The 27908-nt window shown below is 46.8% G+C and overlaps 1 protein-coding gene across 6 annotated transcripts in view; it reads right to left on the bottom strand.

Annotated features, from left to right (window-relative positions):
- Window positions 1-31: 31 nt before the first annotated feature.
- Window positions 32-27908, bottom strand: part of Crcp (CGRP receptor component) — a 38934-nt gene continuing 11057 nt past the window's right edge. For all 6 annotated transcript variants that reach the window (XM_087195763.1, XM_004839986.4, XM_021254324.2 and 3 more), the window contains 3 exons: window positions 24994-25088; window positions 9432-9489; window positions 32-2767 (listed from right to left, as the gene is read on the bottom strand). In XM_087195763.1, coding sequence (XP_087051889.1) covers window positions 2615-2767; window positions 9432-9489; window positions 24994-25016 — 234 coding nt within the window. In that variant the 5' untranslated portion in view covers window positions 25017-25088 and the 3' untranslated portion in view covers window positions 32-2614. The remainder of the gene's footprint in view (window positions 2768-9431; window positions 9490-24993; window positions 25089-27908) is intronic.

The raw sequence follows: 27908 nt of genomic DNA, 5'->3' as shown, positions 1-27908 counted from the left end.
GTATGTCCAAAGCACAAGTCATGCAAGCAAAGATGGCTAAGCTGGATTTTATTAAAATTAAACCCTTCTTGGTGAAAGGTGCTAAGATAATGAAAAGACCAATGGCATACTCAGAGAAAATATTTGCAAGACACACCTAATAAAGGATTAGTATCCAAAAGAGACAGTGCTTTAAAAACTCCAAAATAAGAAACCAATTCCCCAAGAGTGGGTCAGACACCTCATCTGCTGGAGAAGCAGCACACGCAGGATACACACCATCTGCAAATTAAAACAATGAGAAGCTCGAGCCCTGTCTGAATCTCTAGTACACTGCTCCCTAGTCTGGGGCTTCCCTGAAAGCTGGGAAGGCCTGAGGGAGCCGTGAGTTATAGCGTAACTTTTGTGGTGGAACTGAAGGTTTAACCCAGGGCCTTCTTACTGAGCTATATCCCCTTCTTATTTATTTTGAGACAGGGTCTCACTAACTCACCATATTACCCAGGCTGGGCATGAACTTTCAATCCTCCTGCCTCAGCCTCCCAGAGTGCTGGGATTATAGGTATGTACCACTACACTTGGCTTATGATGTGATTTTTAAGGAAAAGAGGCAAAGAAAAGCTTGGGTAAACATCAATTGAATGTCTAATCTTAAGAGTTCAATAGTACCTCATGACAGGTAACCCCAAAATTTTCCAAGTCAAATAAATCAGAGATTTTCCCTAAGCAAACCCCCAAACACAAGACCACTCTTTACGCTGGCTGGTAGAGTAAGAAGACTCTAGATGTGGAGAGAAACAGGAAGGTGGTGATCGAAACATCCAGCTCCTAACACCAGGCACTCTCCAAGCTGGCCCCCACACCTAGGTGGGTCCCCAGCTCCTCCCGAGCTGCCCACGAGAAGGGAGGGAACAGGGCTGGGCTCGGCCCCCAGGTGAGACAGACACACTGCTGTCACCTCCACAGACAGCGTGCGACCAGACAGACTCGTTTTCTTTTTAAAGACTAAAAGTCACATGTGGTCAAGATTCCAAACTGTTTAGAAGGATACGAAATGAAAACTGAGCTCCCAGGTTCCTTGCTCTGATCCCCGTCTTATGTAAAATAGGACTTCTATTTTTGAAACGTTTATTATGAATGTGACACAAATATTACATATAATTTATGTTTCTTGCAAAGGTTAAGTCTTCTAGGGCCTGGTTTAGTAAAATACTGAGGCTAAATTCAGGTCCCAGATGGAGAAACAAAAATTTCAAAAGAATTTGGAATATTCAACTTAAAAAAAAAAAAAATCATACATTTTAGCCTTTAAGTCAGATGTTATTTTACTTCTGAGTCTATGACAATGCAAATTCTTCAAAGAAAAGGCAAGGCTTGGCAACATCTGGAAACAATTTATCACTAACTAGTGTAAGCCTTAAATCCATCAAGGGAAACCATCTAACACATTTCTAATAAGGTAAAAGAGAAATGACGACAGGTACAATAAATCAACAGCTCCGAGCGGATCCCCATACTCAAGAGAGATGTAACCCTAAACCTGTGGCTCTCAACACTGCCCGTAAAGACTTCAGCTACTCTGCAGATGACAGTGACTGTGGTCAGCTGCTGGGAGTGAGCAGGTTTGAGGTAAACCGGGAATTACAACGGGGTAGGAAGTAACCCAGGTAATAGCAGCACTGGAAATAGGTAATCCTAGACAAAATGAGTACCAACTGGAAGATTAGTATTCACAGGCACTTTCTTCCCAAACAGGGAATGGTGAAGGAGGAGATGGGCAACCACACGCCTCTGAGTACTAAACTTTCCAAAGCCCGAATACTAAAAGGTCTTCACGTGGTAGTTATTATTTTAATTTCAAAAACGGATGCAACCTTGTAATGGCAAATTCAAATTCTTATTAGTCAGTCCAGGTTTTCCTGCTCTGTTCATGCAAGAACTGCCTACCGGTGCCCCATAAAGGCGCGAATGATTTCCATCCCACAGTAAGGCTCGCCTGGTCTCTCACCACCCACCAGGCCACTGCCAGCTCAGGACAGGAAACAGGGCGGTCAGAAAGCCCCAGTGTCTGATGTCCTGGGTTTCGGCCAGTCAGAGCCCATGCATAAACAAGCCCTCACGGAGGGCCGGCCAGCCCGGGCTTTACTCATCTGCTTTCCCATCTCCACTGCCAAGGAAATTTCCGCAGGCAAGAGCTCCGTGGCTCACAGCAACTGTTCAGGGCTCTGGGTTTTCATAATTCAGCTCTCACCAACAGCCCTGAGCTCTGCCTGGATCTCTGAGGAAAGCAGATGAAAGCGATCACCACACAGCTCATCAGAGGCCGTGCAAGCTTCGCCATCTGTGGACACACAACACAGGCCTCCCACGAGCAGCAAAGGCTGCAGGAAGTGTCGCTCCCACTGCGGGGCACAGTCGCTGTTCTTCCTCTGGCTCTCTGCCCGATAACCACGCCTGACTTCACCACGTCTCTTCTCCCCAAGCCCCAAACATCTCCATTCACCGAATTTCTGTGATTTTTCCCAACCATGAAAACAGGTGATTGGGATAGACAGGAAACTGAGTAAAGAATCCCCCGAATGTCCAGGAAGTAGCTGCCAGCCCTCTAGTTGGTGAGCAGCCGGCTGGTGGTCCTCTAGGCTCGACCTTCCTCGTTCATCTCCACGTCACCACTGGCATCTGTCTTCTGCTCGGCCTCCGGCTCGGCAGGCAGGACGCTCATGACAGTGTGGAGAAGCTCTTCGATCTGCTCCTCCTCCGTGAACCGCTCTTCTGTCTCCTCCACCATCTGCATGAGGAGAGAAGACGCTGCTGTTACAAGACCTGAGCTTCTGGCCCTGCAGCCCAGCAAGAGGGCAGCACGTGGGTCCCCAGGTCATCTCCACCCCGGCTCCACAACAGGGCAAAGCCAGCATGCTCAGCCGATGCAAACGCTCAAAATGGGCACAAGGAAAAAGGAAACCCTGGCTGTCCTGTCTCCATTCACATCCACACTGAGAAGGGGACACTGTACATACAAAGTCACCTCTAGGGGCAAAGTGACACACTCTACACTTTCAATTTCACATCTGTACCGGAGTGAACTCAGTGATTGGAATCCCAAGCCTAAAGCCACCACTGATCACATTCCCTGCGATGGTTTGGATCTGAATGTGTCCCAAGGCCAAGTGACTGTGGCACTACGGGGAGCTGGTGCAGCCCTTCCAAGGGGGATGCATTAGTCAGTGCTTACCAGAGCTCACAGGGCGGGGCAAGGCTCCCCAAGACCGAACAGGCTCTCGAACCGATCTAAGGCCAGATGCAGACAGGTACAAGGCTGGCCTACAGTGGCGGCCACAGAGTCAAATGCAGAAGCATGTGAAGATTTGTCTGTACACTGGAGACCCAAAGGGTCCAGGCTGAAGGCAATGCCCTGTACGAGTCCACATGAGGAGAGAAAGGGTCTGAGATGGGGGCGGGGGGGGACAACCCTCTGCACCGGGAGGTGGGAGGGGCAGCACAAAAAGCTAAGAGTCTGCCCCAAGCCAGGGGACGACGCGCAAGGGTAAGGCGAAAGACGCAGCTCCTCTGAGAATACCTGAAGCTCCTCCGAGCAAGGTCAGCTGAAACCCTCCCCTCCCCTCTGCTCTTACATGGTTCCAACAACCATCCTGCTTAGAGTGGCTCTTCCGTGACTCCGTTCAGGAGGGCTCCCAGCACGGTGGGACTAGTGCAAGGTGAGCTCAGCGGGCTGTGCCCTTGGCGGGGACCCCGGGACCCTGGCCCAACTTGTGCTACCCAGCAGCCTGCCCTGTGCCATCTGCTTCCACCCTGATGCGCAGCCACAGGTAAGGCAACCATGGACTGAAACTGCTGACACTGAGCCAAAGTAAATCCTTCCTCCTCACAAGGTGAGTATCTTAGGTTCTGGTCCTGCGGCGGGGAACTGACCAGGACACTCCGTGTGGCCTCGTCACCTCCTGAGGATGCAGAACACTGCCCAGCATGGGCCCTGCTAAGTGTTTTCTGACACGGCCCAGAGATCAGCATACAGAAGACACCACAGGCATGAGCCAGTCCTCTCGGACTCCTTTCTACTCTGAACACTCCACAGCAGGTCGCCACATCCAGCCAGTCAAGTTACTTAGTCTGGCTCACAGATCCCACAGCAATCTCAAATCTGCCAACTGCTACCAGATGGAATTTCAGACACAAAATCCTAGGAGATTTAAGTGGAGCAAGAATAGACGGGCATGGTGGCACACGCCTGTAACCCTAGCACCACTTGGGAGGCTGAGGCAAGAGTATCACTGCAAGTTTGATGCTAGCCTTGGCTACACTGTGACTCCAAGGCCAGCCTAAACAACATAGTGAGACCCTGCTTCAAAAAAAAAAAGCAAAGCAGAAGACCAGGCTTACAATCTTGGAAAGTGCCTTAATTGACAGCCTCATTTTATAGACGTTGGCACAGAAATTACAAGACCTGTCTAAGAGCGCACCACCAAATCCTGCGAAGACACTGCTCACTTCATCCAATCCAGCCACAAACCATTTCCACAACCAGAGAAGTCTTCAGTATTCCAGACAGAGACTGTCCTAAGTAAGCCAAGGGGTAATACTTCCCATCATGCTGTCCAACACAATAGCCACTTTTCTACAGGGTCAATGGCTTAGTTAAAAAAAAAATTTTTTTTTGGTACCGGAAATCGAACTCATGACCTTGTGCCTGCAAAGCAGGTGCAATACCACTGAGATAAATCCTGGCTTAGTAAAATGTAACTTCTTTACCGATCAGGAAACAATATTCAGAAAGTATGTGTTAAAAATCAGCGGTGCAAAGTCAGGGTCTACAAAGCAATAATCTCATACAGACTGCCCCCAAAGAATGAAGGAATTATGAGGGAAATATCCAATTTCATTCTTTGATCCAGAAAAAACAGAATGTTGCCAAGTTTATGAATAATGGGTATACACGGCTAATAGACCCTAATTAGCGCAGTGCTCCATAGTTTGTCTATGTACTTGGCGGGGGGCAGCACCGGAGGAGGGGGAACCAGGGCCTTGCAAGGCTCAGCAATCGTTCTACCACCAGCTGCAGCCCCACCCAAGTGCTCCACGGCTTATGAGCCTCTGCCTGGGGTCCCTGCCACTAGGGCTTCTCCAGCCCCACACGCTGAAAGTCAGGACAGTGATGGAGTAAGCAGAGACTCAGTGCTGGGGCTCAGCAAGTAGAGCCAAGGTCTTTGACACTGAATGCCAGCTCCTGCTGGACACCAGATCCTATTACTTCCACCTATCTCACAAGAGACCGCTGGCTTCCGGGGCGGGGCCACCTTCCGGCATCCCAGACACACCGTGATCAGGCATCAGCCACACGTGTTCCCAGCAAAAGGGCAACAGCTTTCCATTTCTGACCAGTTTGGTTAACAGCTTTATCAGCACCCAGTCCTGAGGGCTAAGTATAGTTAGGAACTTGTCCTTCCCTCTAAGATTCCCAGTCACAGGAAGAAAACCTACACTGCCTAAGGCTAAATAAAATATACAGAAAAGAACAAAAAATGTGAAAACTTTCACAGAAACTTTCAGAAGTCAAAAACTTATTGAGCCTCTTGGATCCACAGATGAAAGTCAAGTGCATCATTCTGCACCATTCCTTCCCCACGCAGGAGAAAGCCCACGTTCAGAGCCTGGCTTGATGTCCTCAGACACTGGAGGTTTCGCTGTCCAGAACGTTAAGGCATGTGACATTTTAAAATCCAGAGTCTTGGCAAATGGGTCACGACAAATATTTATCACATACAAAGACTGCACTAACCCCTAGGGCTGTCAAGCTGGATTGCTAAACCCCAAGAGTGGCTGTCCCTCATCGTAACTGCCGAGCTAATGCTACTTTCCTAGGCAGGACTTGGGATACAATGCAGGCCAAGCAGCCCTAATCACAAATCTGATACACTCCTAGCTTTTTTTTTTGGGTACCAGGGATCAAACTCAGACCTTGCACTTGCGAGGCAGGCATGGTGCCACTGAGCTAAATCCTTGACCCCTAGCTCTTTTTATTTTGTCTTGGGATAGGATCTCACTAAATTGCCTAGGCTGGCCTTGAATTTTCAACCCTCCTGCTTCAGCCTCCTGAGTAGCTGAGATCAAGGCGTGCACCACTATGCTTGGCTCTGAAACTTTTTGAGCACTGACATGACACCTCAAGTGGGAAATTCTACCCCTGATCTCATGACAAGTCCAAGTCAAAATGCAGGCACACCAAAACCACTGTATGAAATTATTTCAGTCTATGTGTATAGGGTACATATTAAACAGAAAGGAATTTTGTGTTAAGATTTGGGTCCCATCCTGAAGATAGCTCATTATACATGTACAAATATTCCTTAAAAAAAAAATCTGAGGGCTGGCGATTCAGCTCAGTGGTGCCACCACCTGTCTTGCAAGTACAAGGTCCTCAGTTTGATCCCTGGTACCAAAACAAACACTGAAATCCTAAACACTTTCAGTCCCAAGCATCCTGAATAAGGTATACTCAGCCTGTAGCACCAGCAAGCCCATCCAGCTATTTGACCCACAACAGTTCACTTTACCTCTTTTTTGGGCATTACTGGGGCCTGAACCCAGGACCTTCCCACTGAGCTATCTTCAGCCCTTTTTAATTTTGAGATAGGCTCTTCCTAAGTTGCCCAGGCTGGGCATGAACTTGTGCTCCTCCTGCCTCAGCCTCCCAGAGCACTGACTGAGATTACAGGTAAGGACGGTGACTTCACTTCATCTCTCTGAACATCAACTTTCTCTAGCTGAAATGAAAGCAAAGCCTACCATGAGTACCAAGTAAGAACATGGGATGCTGTTTTGTTTTGTTTTTGAGGCAGGGTCTCAATTTGTAGTTCAGGCTGGCCCTGAACTCACTATGTAGCCCAGGCTGGCCTCAAACTCACAGCAATCCTCCTGCCTCAGCCTCCCGAGAGCTGGGATTACAGGCGTGCACCACCACGCTCCAGCTGGGATGGTGTTGTGTAAGCCACAGTCTTCAGGAGTGCACAGTCACTAAGTTCCTAGGTGGCCTCGACGGCAGTGCTGCTCAAGAGAGCGGCTGCAGGTCACAGGGCTCACTGCCTTGGCTTCAGGCCCGAGAGCTGAGAAATCCTTCCATGAGAACCGACCCAAGGGTGCGGGGGTCACACAGCCCCCTATTCCCTATGGCCCTAAGTCAGCAGCAGCCACAGAAGACCACAGCAAACCATAGCAGAGGCTTAGTGAACCCTCAGCCTCCGAAAGATGCCTGGCTCCTGACTGAAAACTAACAAAGGTGAGCACCAGAACTGCTTTTGTGGACAAGGGGGCACACAGTGGGTTCTAAGGTCCTCTGCACTCTCCCACTGTGGGAACCCCTCATTTCTTATCCCTCTGTGGTGAGAAGACACTGTTCCGAGACCTGGGAAATGATCTGCCACCTTTTGTAGCCAAATCCTCGGGAGGGAGGATCTGGCTATGAAACGGTGCAACTGCTAGGAAGCGAGTTTTTATGAAGGCTGCCTGCTGGGAAAGAAGGTAGCAAGCTAGAGTACCGCCCTTACCTCTCTTCCAGCCAGGTGTGCCCATGAAGCTCAGTGTCACCCTACCTGGACTAGGGACACTGAGCATTGGTGAGTGCTGCTTTTGGGTGGGCTTCGAGGGGCAAACCTGCCCTCAATGTGGTGGCATCATCCAGCTGGCTAAGGTCAAGGCAGGATGCCCACTGGCCCGGCCAGGGCTGGACATGCCCCTCCGGTCCGAGGACCCCAGGACTCCAAGCGCTCTCCCCTCTGAGCTCCACAGCTTACAGGAGCAGTCCCCCAAGTCCTGGGGGCCGGCCCCAGCATCCCCAGACCTGGACTGAGCTGTGCTGCTGGTGTCCTTGGTCCTGCAGACTGCAGACGCCTCTGTAGGGCTCAGCTTCCATCATCGCAGCAGCTGCTCCCTGGTAAACCGAGTCAAGCCCTCTGCCTCTCTGAGAACCCTGACTAATGCACCAGGCCAAAGCTCACAGTGGGAGGAGAAAGGAAAGGCTCTGAGAAGACCCCACACAGCCACTCGCTGACCTCTGGGCTAAACCTGAGAGAATATGCGTCCCCTCTAACACCAGGGTGAGGATGTTAGGACAGTCTGCATCTCTGAGGCCCCTAGAAGCAGCAAATCCTCCGGAGTACTGAGAGCTCCCTGCAGGCTCTGCGGTGAGGTCACACTGTCCTCCCCGTCTCCTTCTCCATCTGTCCCTCAGCCACGGATAACATATGCTGCTGATTAAAGCCGGAGGAGACACGACATGTGATCTTTAACCCGGAGGGTAAGGGATTGGTTTCTTGCTGTTTTGCTTGTTTTTTCCCTCCTGTAAGTTCAATCTCCAACAGTCTAAAGCATGGGAATAATAGGATACAAAAAGGGGGACCTCTATTTAGCCAAAAGGCCAGTTCCCCTGGAAAGGCATCCTTTATGGAAGGAATTTTTCTAATCTAATTTGGGTATATCTGAAGGACAGAAACAATGAAGGTAATGAAGGCTTTAGGCAAAATTTTAATATTACCCTTGAAAAAAATTTTCAATAAGAAACTAAAGATCATAGGTATTTTTGGCCCTTTTCTTCCAGGCTTTTCTAAAGGAAATTTGACAAAGAGCTGAGTATTTCTGAAACCGACTTTGGAAACTTCTTTTCATTCTGTGAATTCCCTTGAGCAGAGATTTTCACTGGCAGTTAGAAAACCTGCTCTCTCCCTGTGCGGTAGAAGGGCCTGCCACAGAAAGCCAACAGAACAGCCACCCCACGTCACTGGACATCACCTCACATTCTCCTTGCCGCACCTGGCTGCACTTCCCACACCTTATGCAGCAACAGCAGCCTGGACTTCCCAGGGCTGAGGCCACACCAGGTGGTCTCAGGCAGAGGAGGGAGGGAGGGCAGTGGCAGTGGCCAGGTGCTGGAGGGACACCTGCAGGGAGGGAGAAAGGCAGGAAGGGGTAGGAAAGGATGACGGAAAGTCATCCTCATGCCACGCAGGAGGGACAGGAGAAGGAGCAAGAGGAGATGGACCTGAGCTGCAACAAAGGGAAGGGTGTCGGGTTCCTGGTGCGTAGCAACAGGAGGTGCAGGAGGAAAGCTGTGGGACAGAAAGCGCATGCACGCCGCTAACCGGAAGAGGAGCGAGAGAGGCTGCCGCAAGTAAGCAGGACAGAACCCACCCGGGCTGCGGGCTCCGTGTCTTGGGAATGGTGGGTTGGCAGCAGCCCCGCGGGGAGCCAGTGGCGAGGGGGCTGGCGCATCTGAGGAGACAAAGCTGCCAAGCTCCATGGAGACATTCAGCTTCCCGAGGCCCAGGCCAGCAGGCTCAGGGCTGCGGCCTCTGTCACTTATGAGTGGGCGCCGGGCACCTCTTCCCCGTCGCAGTTCCGCGGCTCCCTGGAGACAATGCCAGAGCTCAGGCTCCCCCACTCACCAGCTGGATCTCCACAGCAGTCACTGGCCTGTGGTTCAGCAGCTGCAGCTTTTCAGCTCTGCCAGAGACAAATACAAAGCGTTTAAAACTCGAGTCTTCGGGGATCTTGGGTCTCGACCAAGCTGAATTAGAAAAATACTTTGTCAGATAAAAAAAATGGGAGAACCACTGTGATGTGGTCCTCAGCTGCTTCAACTGTAAAACAAGGGAAGGGAAGGGGCATAGGGAGTAAACACCAGAGCCTCCTGCCCAACAGCGCCAACAGACCAGCGCCCATAAAGCAGAGACAGGGGAGGTCCCCAGTTTGTTTATTCACTTGATTTTGGTCTTTCTCTTTTTTTTTCATACTGGGAATGGAACTCAGGACATTGTACTTGTGAGGCAGGCAGAGCGCCAGTGAGCTAAATCCCCGACCCTTGGTTTTGGGTTTTATTCAGACAAGGTCTCCCTGTGTAGTCCAGGCTGGCCTTGAACTCACAGTGATCCTCCTGCCTCGGCCTTCTGAGTGCTGGGATTACCCGTGTGCACCACCGTGCCAAGCTGAGGTGCAGTTGTAAACATATGTGACATAGTTATGTTTATTTAGAAAATAATGTTTTAATGCAATATAAAGAAATTAAGATAAAATCATCTTGGCTGGTTGGTCATCACTTAAAAATGGTTGAGAATTCCTTTTTGAGATTAAAATGAAGGGTTAACTTGCTATGTCAGCAAATAAAATGAGGCCTATCAAGGGGCAGAAGTTATACACAGACCTACAAATACAGTCCTCTGCCCTCTAAGAACTTACGTTACGATCCAGTTGGGGAAGGAAGATAAATAAATGCCTATGTTCACAGTGAGGGATTTAAGTAACCATTAAAGATATCAAATACCATCTGTCGGAAGGAAACATAGAGTTCATTGCTGAGATGACAGGACATCAGACGGAAGGGACTGACTTCGGTACCACCCCTGTGCAGGTAGCAGTGTCTAAATTTCTCTCAACCTGACTCTGGAAAGGCAGAAGGAGCCACAGTCCCCTCAGCCATGTGTCTGAGGAGCAGTACAGGTTACGAGGGTATCCCAGCCTCAGTCTCACCATGTGCCGAAGAGGAATGACAGCAGGACGTACAGCTCACGGGGGGTTAGGGGGGTGGAAATCTGACACCAGCTACCACTTAATGGCTCATTTCCCGTGTGGCAGGCACATTTAACCCCCAGATTTAACTGATGCTGAGATAGTAAACAATCTGTCCAAGGTCACAGAAACAGTCAAAGCTGAACAGTCATCTAAGCTCCTGTGCTTGGCTGGATGCAGTGTCACACAGCTGTAATCCCAGCACTCTGGGAGGCTGAGGCAGGACTGTAAATTCAAGGACAGCCTGGGGGACTTACTGAGACCCTGTCTCCAAACAAAACATAAAAAAGGGCTGTACAGGGATTAGGGAGGGGAGCTTGCACTGTTAACCATTCAGTTCTGGTAGAAACGTGGTAACAGATGGCAAGTATCCCACAAGGGTTCCACCAGAAGTGGCCGTTGTATTTCGCCGCCTGCTGCGCAAGCACAAGGACCCGAGTTTGATCCCCAGTACAAAAAAAAAAAAAAGAAGTGGCCATTGTTACTAAGGCAGTGGCAGTCAACTTCTACTCATAATTCACCAAACATTTACTACAGGCTCAGAGAGACTTCACATAGAGAGATTTCACAGAGACAACGCTGGCCCTGGGCCTGGAAGGATTTTCTAGGCAACAGAGTCAGGGGAGCAGGCAGAGCAGGAACAACACAAGCAAATGCCCAGAGAACAGCAGCTGCCAGAGGTGGGAGCCTCAAGGATGGGAACGGCACCTGGGCGCTGATGAGCAAGAGGCCAGTGTCACTTCGTGCCCTCTGGAGAGCAACCGAGGACAGTAGTGACCCCTTCCGACTGTGGCTGGGCCTGGTAGAGGTTCCGGGAGGACCAAGGAGAGGGAGGGACCCATCAGAACACTTGTGGGGAGTCATGAGGGTGCGAGCTCAGGCAGCAGAGGGACGGCAGGGGAGCTAGCAGTAGAGCAAAAGGGTTCTTTCCCCCGAAGGTAGGGGCCAGCAGGATCAAGTCAGCCCACGTCTGCAGAAGAAGGCCACTGACTTTGAGTCCGCAGAACATTCCTAACAGCTGTGAAGAGGTTGCCTATCAAAAAGTTTGTGGAGCCTGGCCTAGAACTAGAAAAGGCCCAGAGCGAGACTGGTGGGGAGGGAATTCCTGGAAAGCATGGGGTAGGCTTCACAGCCTGGAGACCAGGTGCCCAGGAAGGGAAGGGGCTCAGAATGCATGGCCCAGAGCCATGAGAAAAGGGAGCACGGCAGGGTGAGAGGGAGCACAGGGAAAAGCATGCTCAGGGAGCAGCACCAGGGGAAGGAGGAGCAGAATTTCAGGGCAGAGGGATCATCAGTGTGTTCCTGCTGAGGAGGAAGAAGAGACTGACAATGCAGAGATTCCTGGAGGCTCACATGAGTGCTCCAGGGCGACAGCCGGCCTGCAGGAGGATGCCCCCACTGCTGGGAGCCAATGAGAAGAGGCAGGGGTTTAGGATGACAGAAAGAGCTCAGAAGCTGAGTCCCAAGGGGCTCAGATGCCACTGTGACCACAACAGGGTGAAGAAAAGGCAAAGCGTAAGGGAGACGAGCTCACCCAGATGGCGGCTCATGCAGCAGAAGCGAAGCCACCACGAGAGGACAGAGGACGAGAGGACCACCAGGCCTGGGAGCCGCAGAGGACGAGAAAGGCGAGGGCCGGGGTCAGCCTGCCTGGGGGCTCTGAGCAAGCAGGCGAGATGGGAAATCTGAGCCCCTGCTCAAAATAAAATGATGATGGTTCTGCCTCTGTTCCTTAACTGTTATCCAGCAGTGAGACTGAACAACGGAGACAGCGGGCAGGCAGAGGCACGCGAGTAAACGGTACCGCAGGCCCAGGACCGTCAAACAGCGGAGCCCAGTTCATCATCAGTCATCATTCTGCAGGGCTCCGAGCTACCAGAAATGTCCCCAGAGCCACAAACAGTTCCTAGAGTTGTTAGGCCTTCTAGCAACAGATACATCACAACCCCTGTGAAAAAAACCAGAAAACCAATTCTGGGTCTGAGCAAGCACAGCAGACCCTGCCCTGCGCCACCAAGGGGAGTGGAGGGCAACGGAGGGCAGTGGAGCGCTGCAGCAGGCCGTAGGTACGAGCAGTGAGTGCTCTAGCTCCCACCGGGCTTGGCCGAGGCTCACCACACCTTAGCTCTGGCCCCGAGGGGGCTTCCCAGTCTCACTGCAGCCCCACGACCTCCGCACCAGGCCTTCCTGGAGACTTGCACAGCTCCGCTCCGTCCGGATTCTCTCTGACCCTTCCTCTCCTCCTTCCAGCTTTCTGGCTTTCTCCTCTGTTGCCACCTCTAGCACAGGGCTGCCCTTCACCTCTCACACTTCTCCTGAGGTCCTCATGCAAACCTTGGTCACAGCTCCTAGAGGTTCTGCCCGAGAAATCCATGGCTTCTGTAGCCAAGGGGCCACCAAACGTCACCAGACGTGTGGGACACAAGGGCTCCAACACAGACCAGCAGGGGCTGCCTGTCCCTCACAAAGGGCCAGCTCCAGCTGTACCTCCTACAGCCTCGGTAATAGATGGTAACAGCTGGGAAAGCGGGCTTGCCATAGCCGGAAATGAAAACTAGACCCATATCTCTCACCAGGCCCTCAAGTAAAACTGAAATGGATCAAAGACCTAAATATTAAAACAAAACACCACATCTGCTGGAAGATAGAACACGTAGAACTCTTGAAGACGCAGGCGGAGACAAAGACTTTATGAACAAAACCGTGATTGCACATGAAACATTACAAAGAATCAACAACTGGGATCTCATCTTATTAAAAAGCTTTTGCACAGCAAAAGAAACCACCAACAGAGCTAAGAGACAACCCGGAGTAGGAAAAAATTTTTGCCAGGTGTTCCTCAGACAAAAGACTCATATCCAGAATATATAAAGAACTAAAAAAAAAAAATCAAACTTAAAGACCCAATGAGCATCTGAAATGAATAGACACTTCTCAGATGAAGTAAAAATAGCAAATAAACATATGAAAAAATGTTCAACATCACTCAGCATTTGAGAGATGCAAATTAAAACAATGGTGAGATTCCACCTCACCCCAGAAAGAATGGCTGTTATCAAGAAATCAGCCGAGGGGCCGGGAATTTGGCTCAGTGGTTTCGCCGCCTGCTGTGCAAGCACAAGGACCCAAGTTCCATCCCTGGTACCAAAAAAGAAAAAAAAAAGAAATTGGCCAATAACAAATGCTAGCGGGGCTGTGGAGAAAAAGAAACCCTTCTCTGCTGTTGGTGGGAGTGTACACCGGTGCAACCACTATGGAGATTTCTCAAAAAACTGAAACTAGAGGTTCCATTCAATCCAGCTATTTCTCTTCTTAGTATCTTCCCAAAAGAATTAAAAGCTTCATAGCACAGCGATATATTTACCATGTTTACAACAGCATGGTCTGTAATAGCTAAATCTTAGAAACAGCCCAAATGCCCAACAACCAATGAATGGATAAAGATGTGGGGTTTTTTTACACAGCCACAAAGGATAAGCTTGAGGGGCTGGGGATTTAGCTCAGTGGTTCCCCCACCTGCTTCACAAGCGCAAGGACCCGAATTTGATCCCCAGTACCAAAAAAAAAAAAAAAAGGATAAATTTGAGACATTTCTAGCTAAATGGATGCACCTTGAGACCACACTCTTAAGTGAAATAAATCAGACACACGTTTAAATATCACATTGTTTCTCTGGTGTGAGAAACTGAAAGTGGAAATAAGGACCAAAATGCATAATACATATTGCAAAATAGGAAGAAATGTTCAAATGGGAAGGGAACTAGGAAGGGGGCAGGGGGAAAGGAAGGAAGGGATAAGAATAGAAGGAAAAAATGGAAACAAAGCATTTATAAATAAGGAAGGGGCCGGCATGCTGGTGCGTACCTGTAGTCCCAGAAGTTGGGAGGCTGACGCAGGAGGATTTCTGTGAATTCGGGGCTAGCTAGCCTGGGCTGCATAGTGAGTTCAAGGCCAGGCTGAACTACATAGCAAGACCTTGTCTCACAAAAGGAAAAAAAAAAAAGGAAGAGAAGAGGTGTTGAAGGAAGGAGAGGGGAATAGCGGAAAAAAGAAGAATCTAGATATGTTATGAATAGGTATAAATTCCTTATGATGAATGTGATCATTATGTAATCTAAAGTGTACTTTATTAGTTAATTAAAAATAAGTAAAATTCATTATTGAGAAAAAAAGAGCAAACACCCAGGCAGCATCCCTGCCTCCTCCCTTTTGCCCACTGCCCAAGTTCGGCTACCTCCTATTCTTGATCATACTTCCGTTCAGCACCTGCTCCCTCTTGGTATTGCCACAGGCCACCACGGCCTCTCAGTTATAGGGCAAGGGCTACTATCCTCAGAGGTCTGCCTTTTCTTTATTTCAGTTTTATGAGACAGGGTCTCGCTACGTAGTTCAGATTGGCCTTCAACTCCTGCCTCCACCTCCCGAGTGCTGGAATTACAGGTGTGCGCTACCACATCCATATCTAGTTTCACTCTTACAAATAAAACATCTTTTAAAAGTTGGAACTCTTGTCATCTCATTACCCTGCTTACTGTCCTCCCACTCTCCTCCAGAACCCTCTGAAACCTGATCTTTGTCCATGTCTCTAGCTTTGTATGAGTTGACTTTCCTAAGTGGTTATGGCTCAATTTACACCAACTGCACACACCAGGCTCCTCCTGACCCCATGCCTTACTGAGCACATGGGGCTCCCGCCTCATCTGTGTCCCGCTGGCTGTGCTTTTATCCTGAGACCTCTGTCGTCTTGTAAGAGCAGTGGTGTGCTCCCCTCATGCCGCACCTGTCTCTCCACTTCCCACCACCCAGCACCTGCACTGCATCCACCACTGCATCCCCAATGACTGAGGCAAAGCTGGCATCAGAAATGTGGAATCTGAAGGGCATGTTAAAGAAAAAGCAGAGAGGCCCCAGCTTCCGGGAAAAGCTCACGGCAGAGACGAGTACAGACTCTGAGACACAGGGAGAGATTTGGTGCTGAGGGCAGACCAGAAACTGGATGACCCGTGATCCGCTCCAAGCTTTGCTGGCCCCAGAGATGCACACCCCAAACCCCAGAAGGGAGTGCATGCCAGTCCCTGTGGAACTCACAGTTACTTACAGACCCAGCTAAGCTGGGCTTCGAAGGCTCCCTCTACTGCCGGCAAACATAGCTCTGTATCTTAGGATGAGAGCCAGGCTACAAGCCAGGCTGCAGTTCCTACAGAGCTTATCACCTCAAGCAAAAAGTGAAATAATTAAAGAATCAAATATTTCTTGGAAGTAACACAAGTTAGAAAGAAATTACATGAGCCATAGTGTCAGAGTGACTTTGAGTTAAACCCCACCCTTTACAGATTAGAGCTATGAAGTTAAATGAAGCCTGGCCCCTGCTCTACCCTCATGGACTCTAAAAATGAGAATTTTAAAGCAAATAATGGAGCCCTACACTTTGCACTAATAAAACCGGGCCAGTTATGCACAATTACCTTGGCGCCCCGCTCCTGGGGATATTCAGGCATAAGCGTTAATGTCACTTCAGCAGTTCCTGTTATGAACGCGATTCCTTCCTTAAAGCGCCCTGGCAGCAGGACACGGGCCATCTTGGCTGTGTGCAGGCGGCCACCTGACCAAGAAGAGGACAGGAGCCAAGACCCAGCCACAGGGAGAGAAGCCGCCAGCTCCCCCTACTGGCCGCTGTGCAACACTGCCTGCAGCTGTTGCTCAGGCACTCACAGCACCAAGCGTTCATTCCGAGGCGAACACTAAAAAGTCACAAAGGACTTTATAAATCCTCAGTTCGGGAATTACAGATGGGAAAATGGAGCTGATTTTAACCCTCCAAATATTGCAGTCTACTTTACTCTTATGTAGATTATGGCTGACCATAAACCAGCTTGCAAGGTGATTGCTATTTGCAGGTTTTGTGAATAGTCATAGCCAAGTCCACATTTGTGGTGGAAAACACACAAGGATCGGGAAGCAAAATGCCATTCCAGATGAAGAGATAAGAGGCCTTAGAAAGGGCTGAGGATTTAGCTCAGTGGTTCCGCCACCTGCCTTGAAAGCCCAAGGACCCAAGTTCAATCCCCAGTACCAAAAAAATAATAATAATAACAAAGAAGAGGCCTTAGAAATGGACTGAAGCATGAGACCCTGAGCTCGATTCCCAGTACCAAAAAGAAAAGAAATGGACTCTGAAAAGCAAGCAAAAGTAGGTGGATTGGAGAAGAAAAAAGAATTAAAAACCATCAGTTGAGGACTCGGGATTTAGCTCAGTGGTTTCACCGCCTGCTGCACAAGCACAAGGACCCAAGTTTGATCCCCGGTACCAAAAAAAACCCAAAAAACCATCAACTGGGGTGGAGGATGGGTGTGCTCAGTGCAACACACACACACACACACCCCCATCCTGGCCTCCAGCCCAATCTTATCTTTTTGCCAGGGTACTGGGAAAGGGGCCCCCTGAAATCTGGAAATCCAGGTAAGGCTCACAACTCAGGGCCACGCCCCAGCAGAGGAAGAGCAGCAGGTATAACCAAATCTGTACAGAACCTGAAAGACACAGTATTGTCGATTCTCCCCAAAATGGAACTGTAAGTGTAATGTGATCTCAAGCAAAACCACAGCGGGATTTGTTCTACACAGCATCGAAACAATTCAAAAATGCACATAAAGGGCTGGGGATCTAGCTCAGTGGCATTGCACCTGCCTTGCAAGTGCAAGGTCCTGAGTTCAATCCCAGGTAAAAAGGGGGGGTGTGTGCATAAGAAGGCAAAGGAACTAGAAAAGTCAAAATAATTTGGAAAAAGTCACAAAGCTGAAGAAGTCATACTCCTGTCTCTGTGGTTACTATAAATCCGCTGTGACCCAGACAATGGAGTACAGGCAAAAAGGCAGACGCACGCAGTGTACAGGATACAGAATGAAGACAGACCCTGCAGAGTTCCTCTGAGAGTTCTTTACATAGTCTGCATATAAGTTCTTTCTTCACAAAGGCAGCTCAGTGGAGAAAGGACAGTCTTCAAGAAATGCTACTGAACAGTTTAACACAAACACACACAAAATGAATCTGAACCAGTAACTCAAACCAAACCTCCAAATTAACTCAAAACAGCTTATTTCTAGAAGAAAACATATGAGAAAAAAATTTCTGTGACCTTAGGTTTGGCAGGATTCTTAGATACAACATCAAAAACGGAATGCATAAAAGAAAAGCAAAACTGATTTCATCAAAACTAAAACCTGGAGCTCTGACAGAGACACTGTTAATAGAAGGAACGACAAACCAAAGACTGGAAGAAATACCTGTGAGTCACACAGCAAAGAGAGAACCTACATACAGACTACATAAAGAACTCTGAAAAGTCTAACAATAAAAAAATAAGCAAAACATTTGAAGAGATACTTCATCAAAGATAAATGAACAGCAAACAAGCACATAAACAGGATTAATATTCATTATTAAAGAAAAGCAAATTGAGGGCACAGTGAGATTACTACTTAAAATCAACTGAATAGCTAAAACAGTACTAAAAGTATCAAGGATTCAGAGTAAGTGAAACTCTAACATTGCTGAGGCAAATGCAAAATGGTACTTTGGGAAAGTCTGGTGGTTTCTTTTTTTTTTTTTTTCTGCTTTCCTGATTTGTTCTTTAGTTTTTTGTTTTTGTTTTATTAAATTCTTTTATTGGTACATTGTAGGTATACAACACAATTACATTTCTCATTGAGAATTGTACCTTTACATAACGCATCTTGGTTCTTATTTTTTTCCCATTCCTAGCTCTCCCTTCATGCCCTCCCCCCTTCCCTATTTAAAAAGACTTTATTTCCATTTTTTCCATTTCTCAGCATTTGTCCTTTCCCTTCTTTCCTTTCCCCTGCCCCTCCCACTACCCCTACCCCTTTGGACCTTTTCTTCCTATTTTGCATTATCGATTATTCATTCTAATCACTGGTACATTTTAGGTATACAATATAATGACATTCATCATTGGAAATTTGCACCTTTACATAGTCTCTCTTGGTTCTTATTTTTCACCCTTGCCCAGCCCTCCCTTCAACCCCTCCAGTCCTCCCTATTTACAAAGATTTTGTTCCTATTTTTCCATTTTCTCATATTACTCCCATTCCCTTCTATCCTTTCCCCAAGCCCTCCCACTTCCTTCCCCTTTGCCCCTTTTCTTCCTATTTCACATTACCTATTATACATTTTAGTCCTTATTTACACTTTGTTTCTCACACCAGAGAAACTATTCAGTATTTATACATGTGTGTCCTATTTATTTCACTTAAGAGTATCGCCTCAATGTGCATCCACTTAGCTATAAATGTCTCTAATTTCTCATTTTTTATGGCTGAGTAGCACTCCATTTTATAAAAAAACCCACATTTTCTTTATCCAGTCTCCAGTTGATGGGCATTTGGGCTGTTTCCAAGTTTTAGCTATTACAAACTGTGCTGCTATGAACATGGGTGCACATATATCACTGTGGTATGATTCTTTTAATTCTTTGGGGAAGATCCCCAGCAGTGGAATAACGGAGTCAAATGGGAGTTCCAGTCCTAGTTCTTTGAGGTATCTCCATACTGATTTCCACAGTGCTTGCACCAGTCTACACTCCCACCAGCAGTGGAGCAGGGTTCCTCTTTCCCCACAGCCCGGCCAGCATTTGCTATTGGTTGATTTCATGATAGCAGCCATTCTTTCTGGAGTGAAGTGGAATCTCAGTGTTGTTTTCATTTGCATCTCTCGAATGACCAGTGATGTTGAACATTTTTTCATGTATTTATTCGCTATTTCTACTTCTTTGTCTGAGAAATGTCTGTTCATTTCAGATGCCCATTTTCAGAGTGGGTCTTTAAATTTGGGAGGTCTGATCTTTTTAAGTTCTTTATAGATTGGAGATAGTAGACCTTTGTCTGAGGAAGAGCAGGTGAAGATTTGTTCCCACATTGTGGGTTGTCTCTTCACACTGCTGGTGGTTTCTCTTGCTGTGCAGAAGCCTTTTAATAAGAAGAGATCCCACTTGTTGATTGTTTGTGCTAGTTCATGGGCAACTGAGGTTTTGTTCATAAAATCTTTTCCTACACCGATGTCTTCAAGGGTTCTACCTAACCTCTGTTCCAACTGGTTCAGAGTTTCTATTTTAATATTTAGATCTTTAATCCATTTTGATTTTAGTTTAGTACATGGTGAGAGATATAGGTCTAGTTTTAATCTTTGGCAAGTTGAAGCCCAATTTTTCCAGCACCATTTATTAAAGAGGCTATCTTTCCTCCAGTGAGGCTGTTTGGCTCCTTTATCGAAGATGAGATGGCTGAGTGTGTCTGGCGTTGTTTCTGCATCTTCTAATCTGTTCCACTGGTAATCAGGTCTGTTTCTTTGCCAGTACCATGCTGTTTTTATCACAGTAGTTTTGTAGTATAGTTGCAGGTTGGGGATTGTGATACCCCCGGCCATGTCTCTGTTACCTAGAATTGCTTTTGCTATTCTGGGTCTCTTCTTGTTCCAAATGAATTTTTGTATTGTTTTCTCAAGGTCCATGAAATATGCTGCTGGGATCTCAACTGGAATTGCATTAAATCTATATAGCAGTTTTGGAAGTATGGCCATTTTCATTATATTAATCCTTCCTACCCAGGAGCAGGGGATGTCTGTCCATTTTCTGATATCATCTTCAATCTCTCTTTTCTGGTGGTTTCTTACAGAGTTAAACTTACTGTGTGACCCACGAATTTCTCTCCTAGGTAAGTGCCCATAAGAAATGAAAATTCAATTTACACAAAAATCTGTGTGCTACTCAGCTTTCTGTTGCTTTGACAAAATACCTGAGAGGAAAAATTTCTTTGGCTCACAGCTTCAGAGGTTTCAGTCCATGGTCACTTGGCTGCAACATTCCGGGCCTGTGGGGAGGCGGAATCACAGTAGGGAGTTCGTGATGGAGCTGAGCTGCTCACCTCATGGCAGCAAGAAGCAAAGGCAGAGGGGAGGGACCCAGGTCCCCATGTCCCCTTCAGGGACTCGCCTGTGACCTGAATCCCTGCTACAAGGTCCCATCTCGCCATAGGACCACAGGCCGGCGACCAGGCCTTCAGCACACAAGCCTTTGGGGGACATTAAGATCCAAGGCAGAACCACCTGTATGAGATATCTGTAGCTGCTTTACTCAAAACTGTCAAAATCTAGAAAATTTTCCAATGTATTTCAAGTGGTGAATTAAAAAAAGAAACCTGTACTCTCTACAATGGATGTCACCCAACAATAAAAGAAACAAATCACTGCCACACATGCAGCAGCATGGGTAAATCACAAATGCATCACACTAAGTGAAAGAAGCCAGCCCCAAGAGACTCCACACTAGGGAATCCAATTTCTATGCCTTTCTGCAAAGGAAAAACTGTAGGAAAACAGATCAGCTGTCACACAATAGGCAGAGGGAAAGGACTAATTACAAAAGGCCAGAAACAGGAAATTCATAGGGACAATGACTGTTCTCCAATACAAATAGATGTTTACACGTGAAAGATATAATAAATCATTTGAAAGAAGTATTTCTACAAATCCAGCATTGACCCTAAGATATTTGGGGGTGTTCCTGTGCCTGGTGTCTGGAAGGGAAGGGTCCTATTCTTCTCTGAAAGCAACCTCTTCTCAATGGCCAAACAAGGCATGTTCACAGGGCCCAGCAAGGAGAACTAGGAGTCCGCTCACTCACTGTCTTCATATGAGCACTTACTAGCTTTCTCAGAAAACCACATCAAGCTTTAGTTAAACTCAAAGACTTCACTACTGGATTTACAGATTCTATTTGCCAGATTTTTTTTTTTTGGTACCGGGGATCGAACTTGGGTCCTTGGGCTTGTGCAGCAGACGGCGAAACCACTGAGCTAAATCCCCGGCCCCATCTATTAGCCAGATTTGGGTCAGGTATTTAACTACCTGAGTCTCCATTCATCCGCCTGTGCAATGGAGTTGGCTGTCAGGATTGTGCACCAGGAATACAAAGCAGGCCAACCTAAGCTCTCTTACACATACACACTCTCTGAGTTCCTGGGTGACAGACATTTCCACTGGAACTCAGCCCAGTTTTACAGACCTTCAACTGCAGAGCCACTGGACATCTATTTCAACACCTGTTTTTGCCACTTCTACTCAACAGACTAGCAAATTCTTGTCAGACCAATCAGGTAAAACAAAGAAAAGGTATACAGATTGTAAAGGAAGGCACAAAATTACCTCAGTTCACAGGGGCTAGAATCTTACATTTAGAAAAGTCTAGAGACTCCATATAAAACCAGTTACCACTAATAAATGAATGTAGCAAGGTGACAGGAGACACAAGCAACATACAAATACCAGTTGTGGTTGTAAACTCCTAACTTTGTAGGGTGCCTCCCAACCCAGCTCCGACCTGTACTTAGTCTTTGTTGGGTTTTTTTTTTCTCTTGAGACAGGGTTTCACTTTGTAGTTCAGGCTGGCCTTGACCTCATTATGTAGCCCACTCTGGCCTTGAACTGAAAGCAATCCTCCTGTCTCAGCCTCCTGAGTGCTGAGATGACAGGTGTGCCACCTCGACCTGCATTTTCTGTGCCTAATCGAAAATCACAGCCTTGACCACTCTAAGAGCAGCCAGCTACAGGTTTTGCTCAGCAGGCTTAAACCTAGGCTAGAGGCTTAAAAATTCCCAGACACTGATACAGCTGCTTAGGTTGTTGCCAAAAATACTGAAAGAAAATGGCCCCAGCGCAGAGCCAAAATTCCTCAAATTGCCATATAAATAGTACACACTGCTCCCTGGCTGAGGATGTCAGGACCTCAGGCCTAGGGAGACCATCTCTTTTCCAGCTGCCCACTGTGAGCAGAGTGGCAGCACACCTCGAGTTAGTTCTCCTAATAAGCACTTTGGTCTGATCACCCTGGCGGTTAGCGCTTCTTTCTTTTTTTTTTTTTGGTTTTTGAGACAGCCTCACTAAGGCTGACCATGAGCTCACAGTGTACCACAGGCTGGCATCAAACTTGCAACAATCCTCCTGCCTCAGCCTCTGAGTGCTGGGATTACAGGAGTGTGTGACAGGTGTGTGACACCCGGCGCTAGTGTCCCTGGGGTGACTCCAGGGGCTACTTCAATTTAATTCACAATTGCACCACAAAGAAAACACAAATAAACTTAACCAAAGAAATGAAAGACTCATGCATTAAAAACTGCAAAACACTGTTGAAAGAAATTAAAGATGACACGAATAGCATTCATGGATTAGAAAACTTAACAACGCAAAGATGTCATTCCCATCCAAAGTGACCCATACACTCAATGCAATCCCAATGATGTTTTGTCAGAAATAGAGAAATCTATCCTGAAATTCATATGGAATGTGAAGTGTCCCCAAACAGCTAAATTACTCTGGAAAAGGAACAAAATGGGAGGATCCACACTTGCTTACTAGAAAGTGACAGCAATCAAAGTATGACAGTGTGGTACTCACTGCCATAAAGTCAGACACACAACAATGGGACAGTGCAGAGAGAAACAGCTGAATATGTGGCAATGATTTTTGACATGGATACCATGACCATTCAAGAAGAAAAGGCAAACTCAACAAATAGTGCTGAAAACTAGACAGCCACATGCAAAACAGTGAACTTGGATCTTTATACCCTAACAAGAATGAACTCAAAATGAATTTGGGGCCGGGGATTCAGCTCAGTGGTTTGGCTGCCTGCTGCACAAGGGCAAGGACCCGAGTACCTGGTACCAAAAAAAAAAGAGAATTAGACATAAACGTAAGAGCTAAACTATAAAATTCTTAGAGGAAAACTTTATGACATTGGCCGTGACAATGACTTCTGGGTGTGATACCAAAGGAACAGGAAGCATAAAAAAAAAATAGAGCCAGGCAGAGTGGCACATATCAGGAGGCTGAGGCAGGAGGATTGCCCTGAGTTCAAGGCCTGCCTGAACTACACAGAGAGACCTTGTCTCAACAGACAAACAAACAAATTGGGCTTCATTAAAATAAAAAACTCTGGAATGAAAAGGATACTATCAATAAAGCAAAAAGGCAATCCATAGAATAGCAGAAAACATTTGCAAATTTTTTATCTGTTAAGGGTCTCATATCCAGAATATATAGAAAACTTCTTGGGCTGGGGATTTAGCTCAGTGGTTCCACCACTTGCCTCAAAAGCACAAGGTCCTGAGTTCAATTTCCGGTACAAAAAAACCCCTCAAATTCAACAACAACAAAAACCTCATTCAGGCCAGGGATTTAGCTCAGTGGTTCCGCTCCCTGCCCTGCAAGTGCAAGGACCCGAGTTCAATCCCCGGTACAAAAAAAAAAAAATCTCATTCAAAAATGGGCAAAGTTCCGGTGCCTGCCTCACAAGTGGAAGGACCAGAGTTCGATCCTTGGTACCAAAAAAAAAAATGGGCAAAGGATAATTTAGGCATTTTCCAAAGAACATACAGAGATGGTCAATGAGCACATGCAGTGATGTTCAGCATTATTTTATCATTCTGAATATTCAAAATAAAGCCACATATACAGGCAGGGCTGCAGAAACCCTGAACCATGCACTACTGGGGGAGGTCAAATGGTGCAGTCGCTAGAAGAAACAGTATGGTGGTTCCCCAAAGAAATTTGAAACTCCAGGCCAGCCGTGGTGATGCACACCTGTGATCCCAGTACTCATGTGGCTGAGGCAGGAGGATCAATGCAAGTTGGAGCCTGGGCTTCATAGTGAGTTCCAGGCCAGCCTCACCTACATAGCAAGATCCTCTTCCAAAAAAATAAAATAAAAATTAAAAATAAAGGGCTGGGGATTTAGCTCAGTGGTTTCGCTGCCTGGCTGTGCAAGCACAAGGACCTCAGTTCGATTCCCGGTACCAAAAAAAAAATTAATTAAAAATAAATACATACATAAATGTGGTATATTCACCCTTAAAAAGAAAAAAATGAAGCTGAGCATTTGGGCACTCACCTGTAATCCCATCACTCCGGGAGGCTGAGGCAGGAGGATCACAAGTTTGAGCCCAGCCTGAACTACTTAATGAGACTCTCTCAAAATTCTTAAAAATTTAAGGGCCAGGGATTTAGCTCAGTGGTTCTGCTGCCTGCCCTGCAAGCCCAAGGTCCCGAGCTCAATCCCCGGTACCAAAAAAAATTTTTTCTTTAAATTTAAAAAGGGGTTGGGGATGTGGCTCGGTGAGAAGTTCAATCCCCAGTACTGCAAACAAAACCAAAACAAACAAAACAAGCAATCCACCATGTTCTGTTCCTGGCTTTAGCAAGGTCTGGATGTCTAACTCTCAGTTGTCTTCTCCATGCTATCACAACCCTACCTTGAAAATCCGGTGCGTTCATTACGACCCCAAAGCCCAGTGAAACATGAATGCACAGCTGCTGAGGACAGCTTTTCCATTGTGTGCCGCTCTCTCCCTACCAAGACAGCCTCCACTTACTTGGTCAGTTTGTGGCTTTTCATTGCTGTGAGAAATTCTCTGACAATCTCAGGGCTCTGGTGTCTGCATGGAGTTTTTGATAAGTACTTTAATGTCTAAAAAGAAAGGAAAAGGCAAAGGCAAGCATTAGACCAACCTCAATAAGAAAAGCGGGGGGAGGCAATGGCTATAACATAGTCTTTTACATTTTCTTTTACACATTCTCTATAAAACAAATGCCTTCAGGGAGCCAATCTTCACGTACAGAAATAGGAATTCCTAAGGCAGAAAACCAGTGGCTACAACCGGAAGAATAATTGAAATTCTAGAAAAAAACACTTTCTGATCTTAAAAAAAAAATCAATATGAAATCATCACATCACAGACAAGTTTTTTAAAGAGAAGAAATCCAAAGAATAAACAGCCATGAGCCCACAGGATCACACAGGAAAACCAAGGTCAGACTCGACTCATGGTGTTCTGACACCACCTCTGCGGTCAGCCCTGGACACGTGGAGGTTTCCTCCCAAGCTCAGGAAGTCAGAGTCTGGTCTTGGCTCCCCCCAAAGCTTTTACTGTTTCTTTCCCCTCCATCCTTCAGCTCTCCTAATTAAATTTAGTTCATCTCAGATTTTTTTCTTTTATCAATACAAAATGCCATCCAAGTTTAGATCCTGGAACAGAAAAAGGACAGCAGTGAAAAAATGGGGGAAATTCAGGGGCAACCCACTTTCCAGGCCCCTCTTCTGTCTCTCTTAGACAGAAGCTATCTGTTTCTCAATAAATTTTTCTTACTCCATTGTTCTTAGAATTCATTCTTCGATTTTAGAACACGAACTCACATTTCAGATACCCAGCAGGTTGGGAGTTATACTATTCCCTTGGTTGGATTATTTTTGCTTATTTGGATTGCTTGTTGCCCTATACCATGTTGGAGGCCTCCCCACCAAGATCACTGGATGGGGGCAGTTAGACAGGGCCGACCCACAAGGAGCCAACACGGAGACCATCAAGACACATTCACTGAAGGCCAGCATTACAAAAGAAGAGAAACTACCACACCAGCATAGCAGGAGTAGAAGTGACTGATATTCTAAATAGGCATCAATCACCTGGGTGGGGGACCAGGGTCTTCCAAGAAAGTGACCCACCCCTTACTACAGAAAATCCTCGCTCATTCCTTGTAAACTTGCTAGAGGACTTGCTCCCTCATTTGATTCCCATTTAATCAATATTACCTAAGTTGGGGCTGGGGATTTAGCTCAGTGGTTCCGCCGCCTGCCTTGCAAGCGCAAGGATCTGAGCTCCATCCCCAGTACCAAAAAAAAAAATTTAACTATCCTTGTCATAATCTTATTGGTTGATCATAGTTTTGTCCCACCTTGAACGTCCCTCACCTCGTGGCTTTACCTCATAAAACACCTTTGAGAAGAGCAGGCACTTTCTGGTCCCCTTTCTGTCTCTCTTAAGACAGAAGCTGTCTTTCTCTCAATAAATTTTTCCTACTCTTAAAAAAAAAGGGGGGGGGGGCGGATTTAGCTCAGTGGTTCCGGCACCTGCCTTGTAAACACAAGGACCCAAGTTCAATCCCTGGAACCAAAAAAAAAAAGGCAGGGGGGGATTCAAGTAAAATCTAGTTTAATAGTATACATCAATGTTAATTTCTTGGCTTTGATAATTGTATTGTGATTATATAAGATGTTTACATTACAAAACTAGGGAAAGGGTCCATGGGAACTCTCAGCATTATCTCTGAAACTCTCCTGTAAAATTATTTCAAAACCTTAAAAAAAAAAAAATTAGTTTAAGGAGGGAATCCCAGGGCCGGGGATTTAGCTCAGTGATGCCGCCGCCTGCCTTGCAAGCACAAGATCCTAAGTTTGATCCCCAGTACAAAAAAGAAAAAAGAAGGGAATCCCAGAGCCAGGCATGGTGGCACATGCCTTTGATTTCAGCATTCAGAGGCTGAGGCAGGAGGATCCCTGCAAGTTTGAAACCAGCCTGGGCTACACAGTGAGTTCAACTACATAGCAAGACCCTGTCTCAAAAAACCAAAAATAAATAAGATAAAACATTATAAAATAAAATGGAGTAAGTTCAAACCCGAAAAACAGTAACATTAATCATCCAAGAGTCTCTCAGAAGTACAAAATATTGGTGGGCTTGGTGGTACATGGCTGTAATCCCGGTTACATGGGAGGCTGAGGCAGGAAGATCTCAAAAATGAGGCCAGCCTGGGCAACTCAGTGAGACTTGTATCTCAAAATAAAAATGAAAAAGGCTAGGGATGTAGCTCAGGAGCAGAGTGCTTGCCCTACATGCACAAGATCTGGAATTCAATCCACAGCACGAAAAACAGGGTGCAAAAATCACATTGGTCTCAGACTCCTCCATACAAACAGATAATAACAGACAACATGATACCTATGTTAAACCAAAACTCTGCAGACTCAGGGATCTCTGAATAAAAGGGTTTACTGAGTGGTTACAGATGCTAGCCGAAAAAAGGACCTGGTCCTGGGACAAGTTCCTGGGACTACTAGCCACAGAGCTAGAGATGGCTGCAATCTGTCCACTGCTCAGAGCCAAGAGGACTGACAGACTGACTAACAGGTGGTACTGGGTGGGGATCAACCCAGGGTCTCAAGCATGCTAAGCATGCGCTCTACCATTAACCATACTACCAGCTCTGAGAGCTTTTTAAAAATGTTTTTAGAGGCTGGGGATTTAGCTCAGTGGTGCAGCACCTGCCTCAAGAGCACAAGGTCCTGAGTTCACTCCCCGATACCAGGAAAAGAAGTTTTTAGCAACAAAAACTTTGGGAAAAAAGGTAGACGTTGTTTACAAGGATCCAATGCTGGCTACAGTAAGCAGAGCAGGACTGTAGAAAGCAGGGGAAGTTCCGGGATAAAGGGCCGTCAGTAAGGAGAAAAGAC

This window comes from Heterocephalus glaber, unplaced genomic scaffold (assembly GCF_053883595.1).
Source record: "Heterocephalus glaber isolate CG9 unplaced genomic scaffold, H.glaber_assembly_v1.0 deba00001610, whole genome shotgun sequence".
Classification (NCBI taxonomy): domain Eukaryota; kingdom Metazoa; phylum Chordata; class Mammalia; order Rodentia; family Bathyergidae; genus Heterocephalus; species Heterocephalus glaber.
The sequence above is the reverse complement of the archived record's forward strand: the minus strand, read 5'-3'. Positions and strand labels throughout refer to the sequence as shown.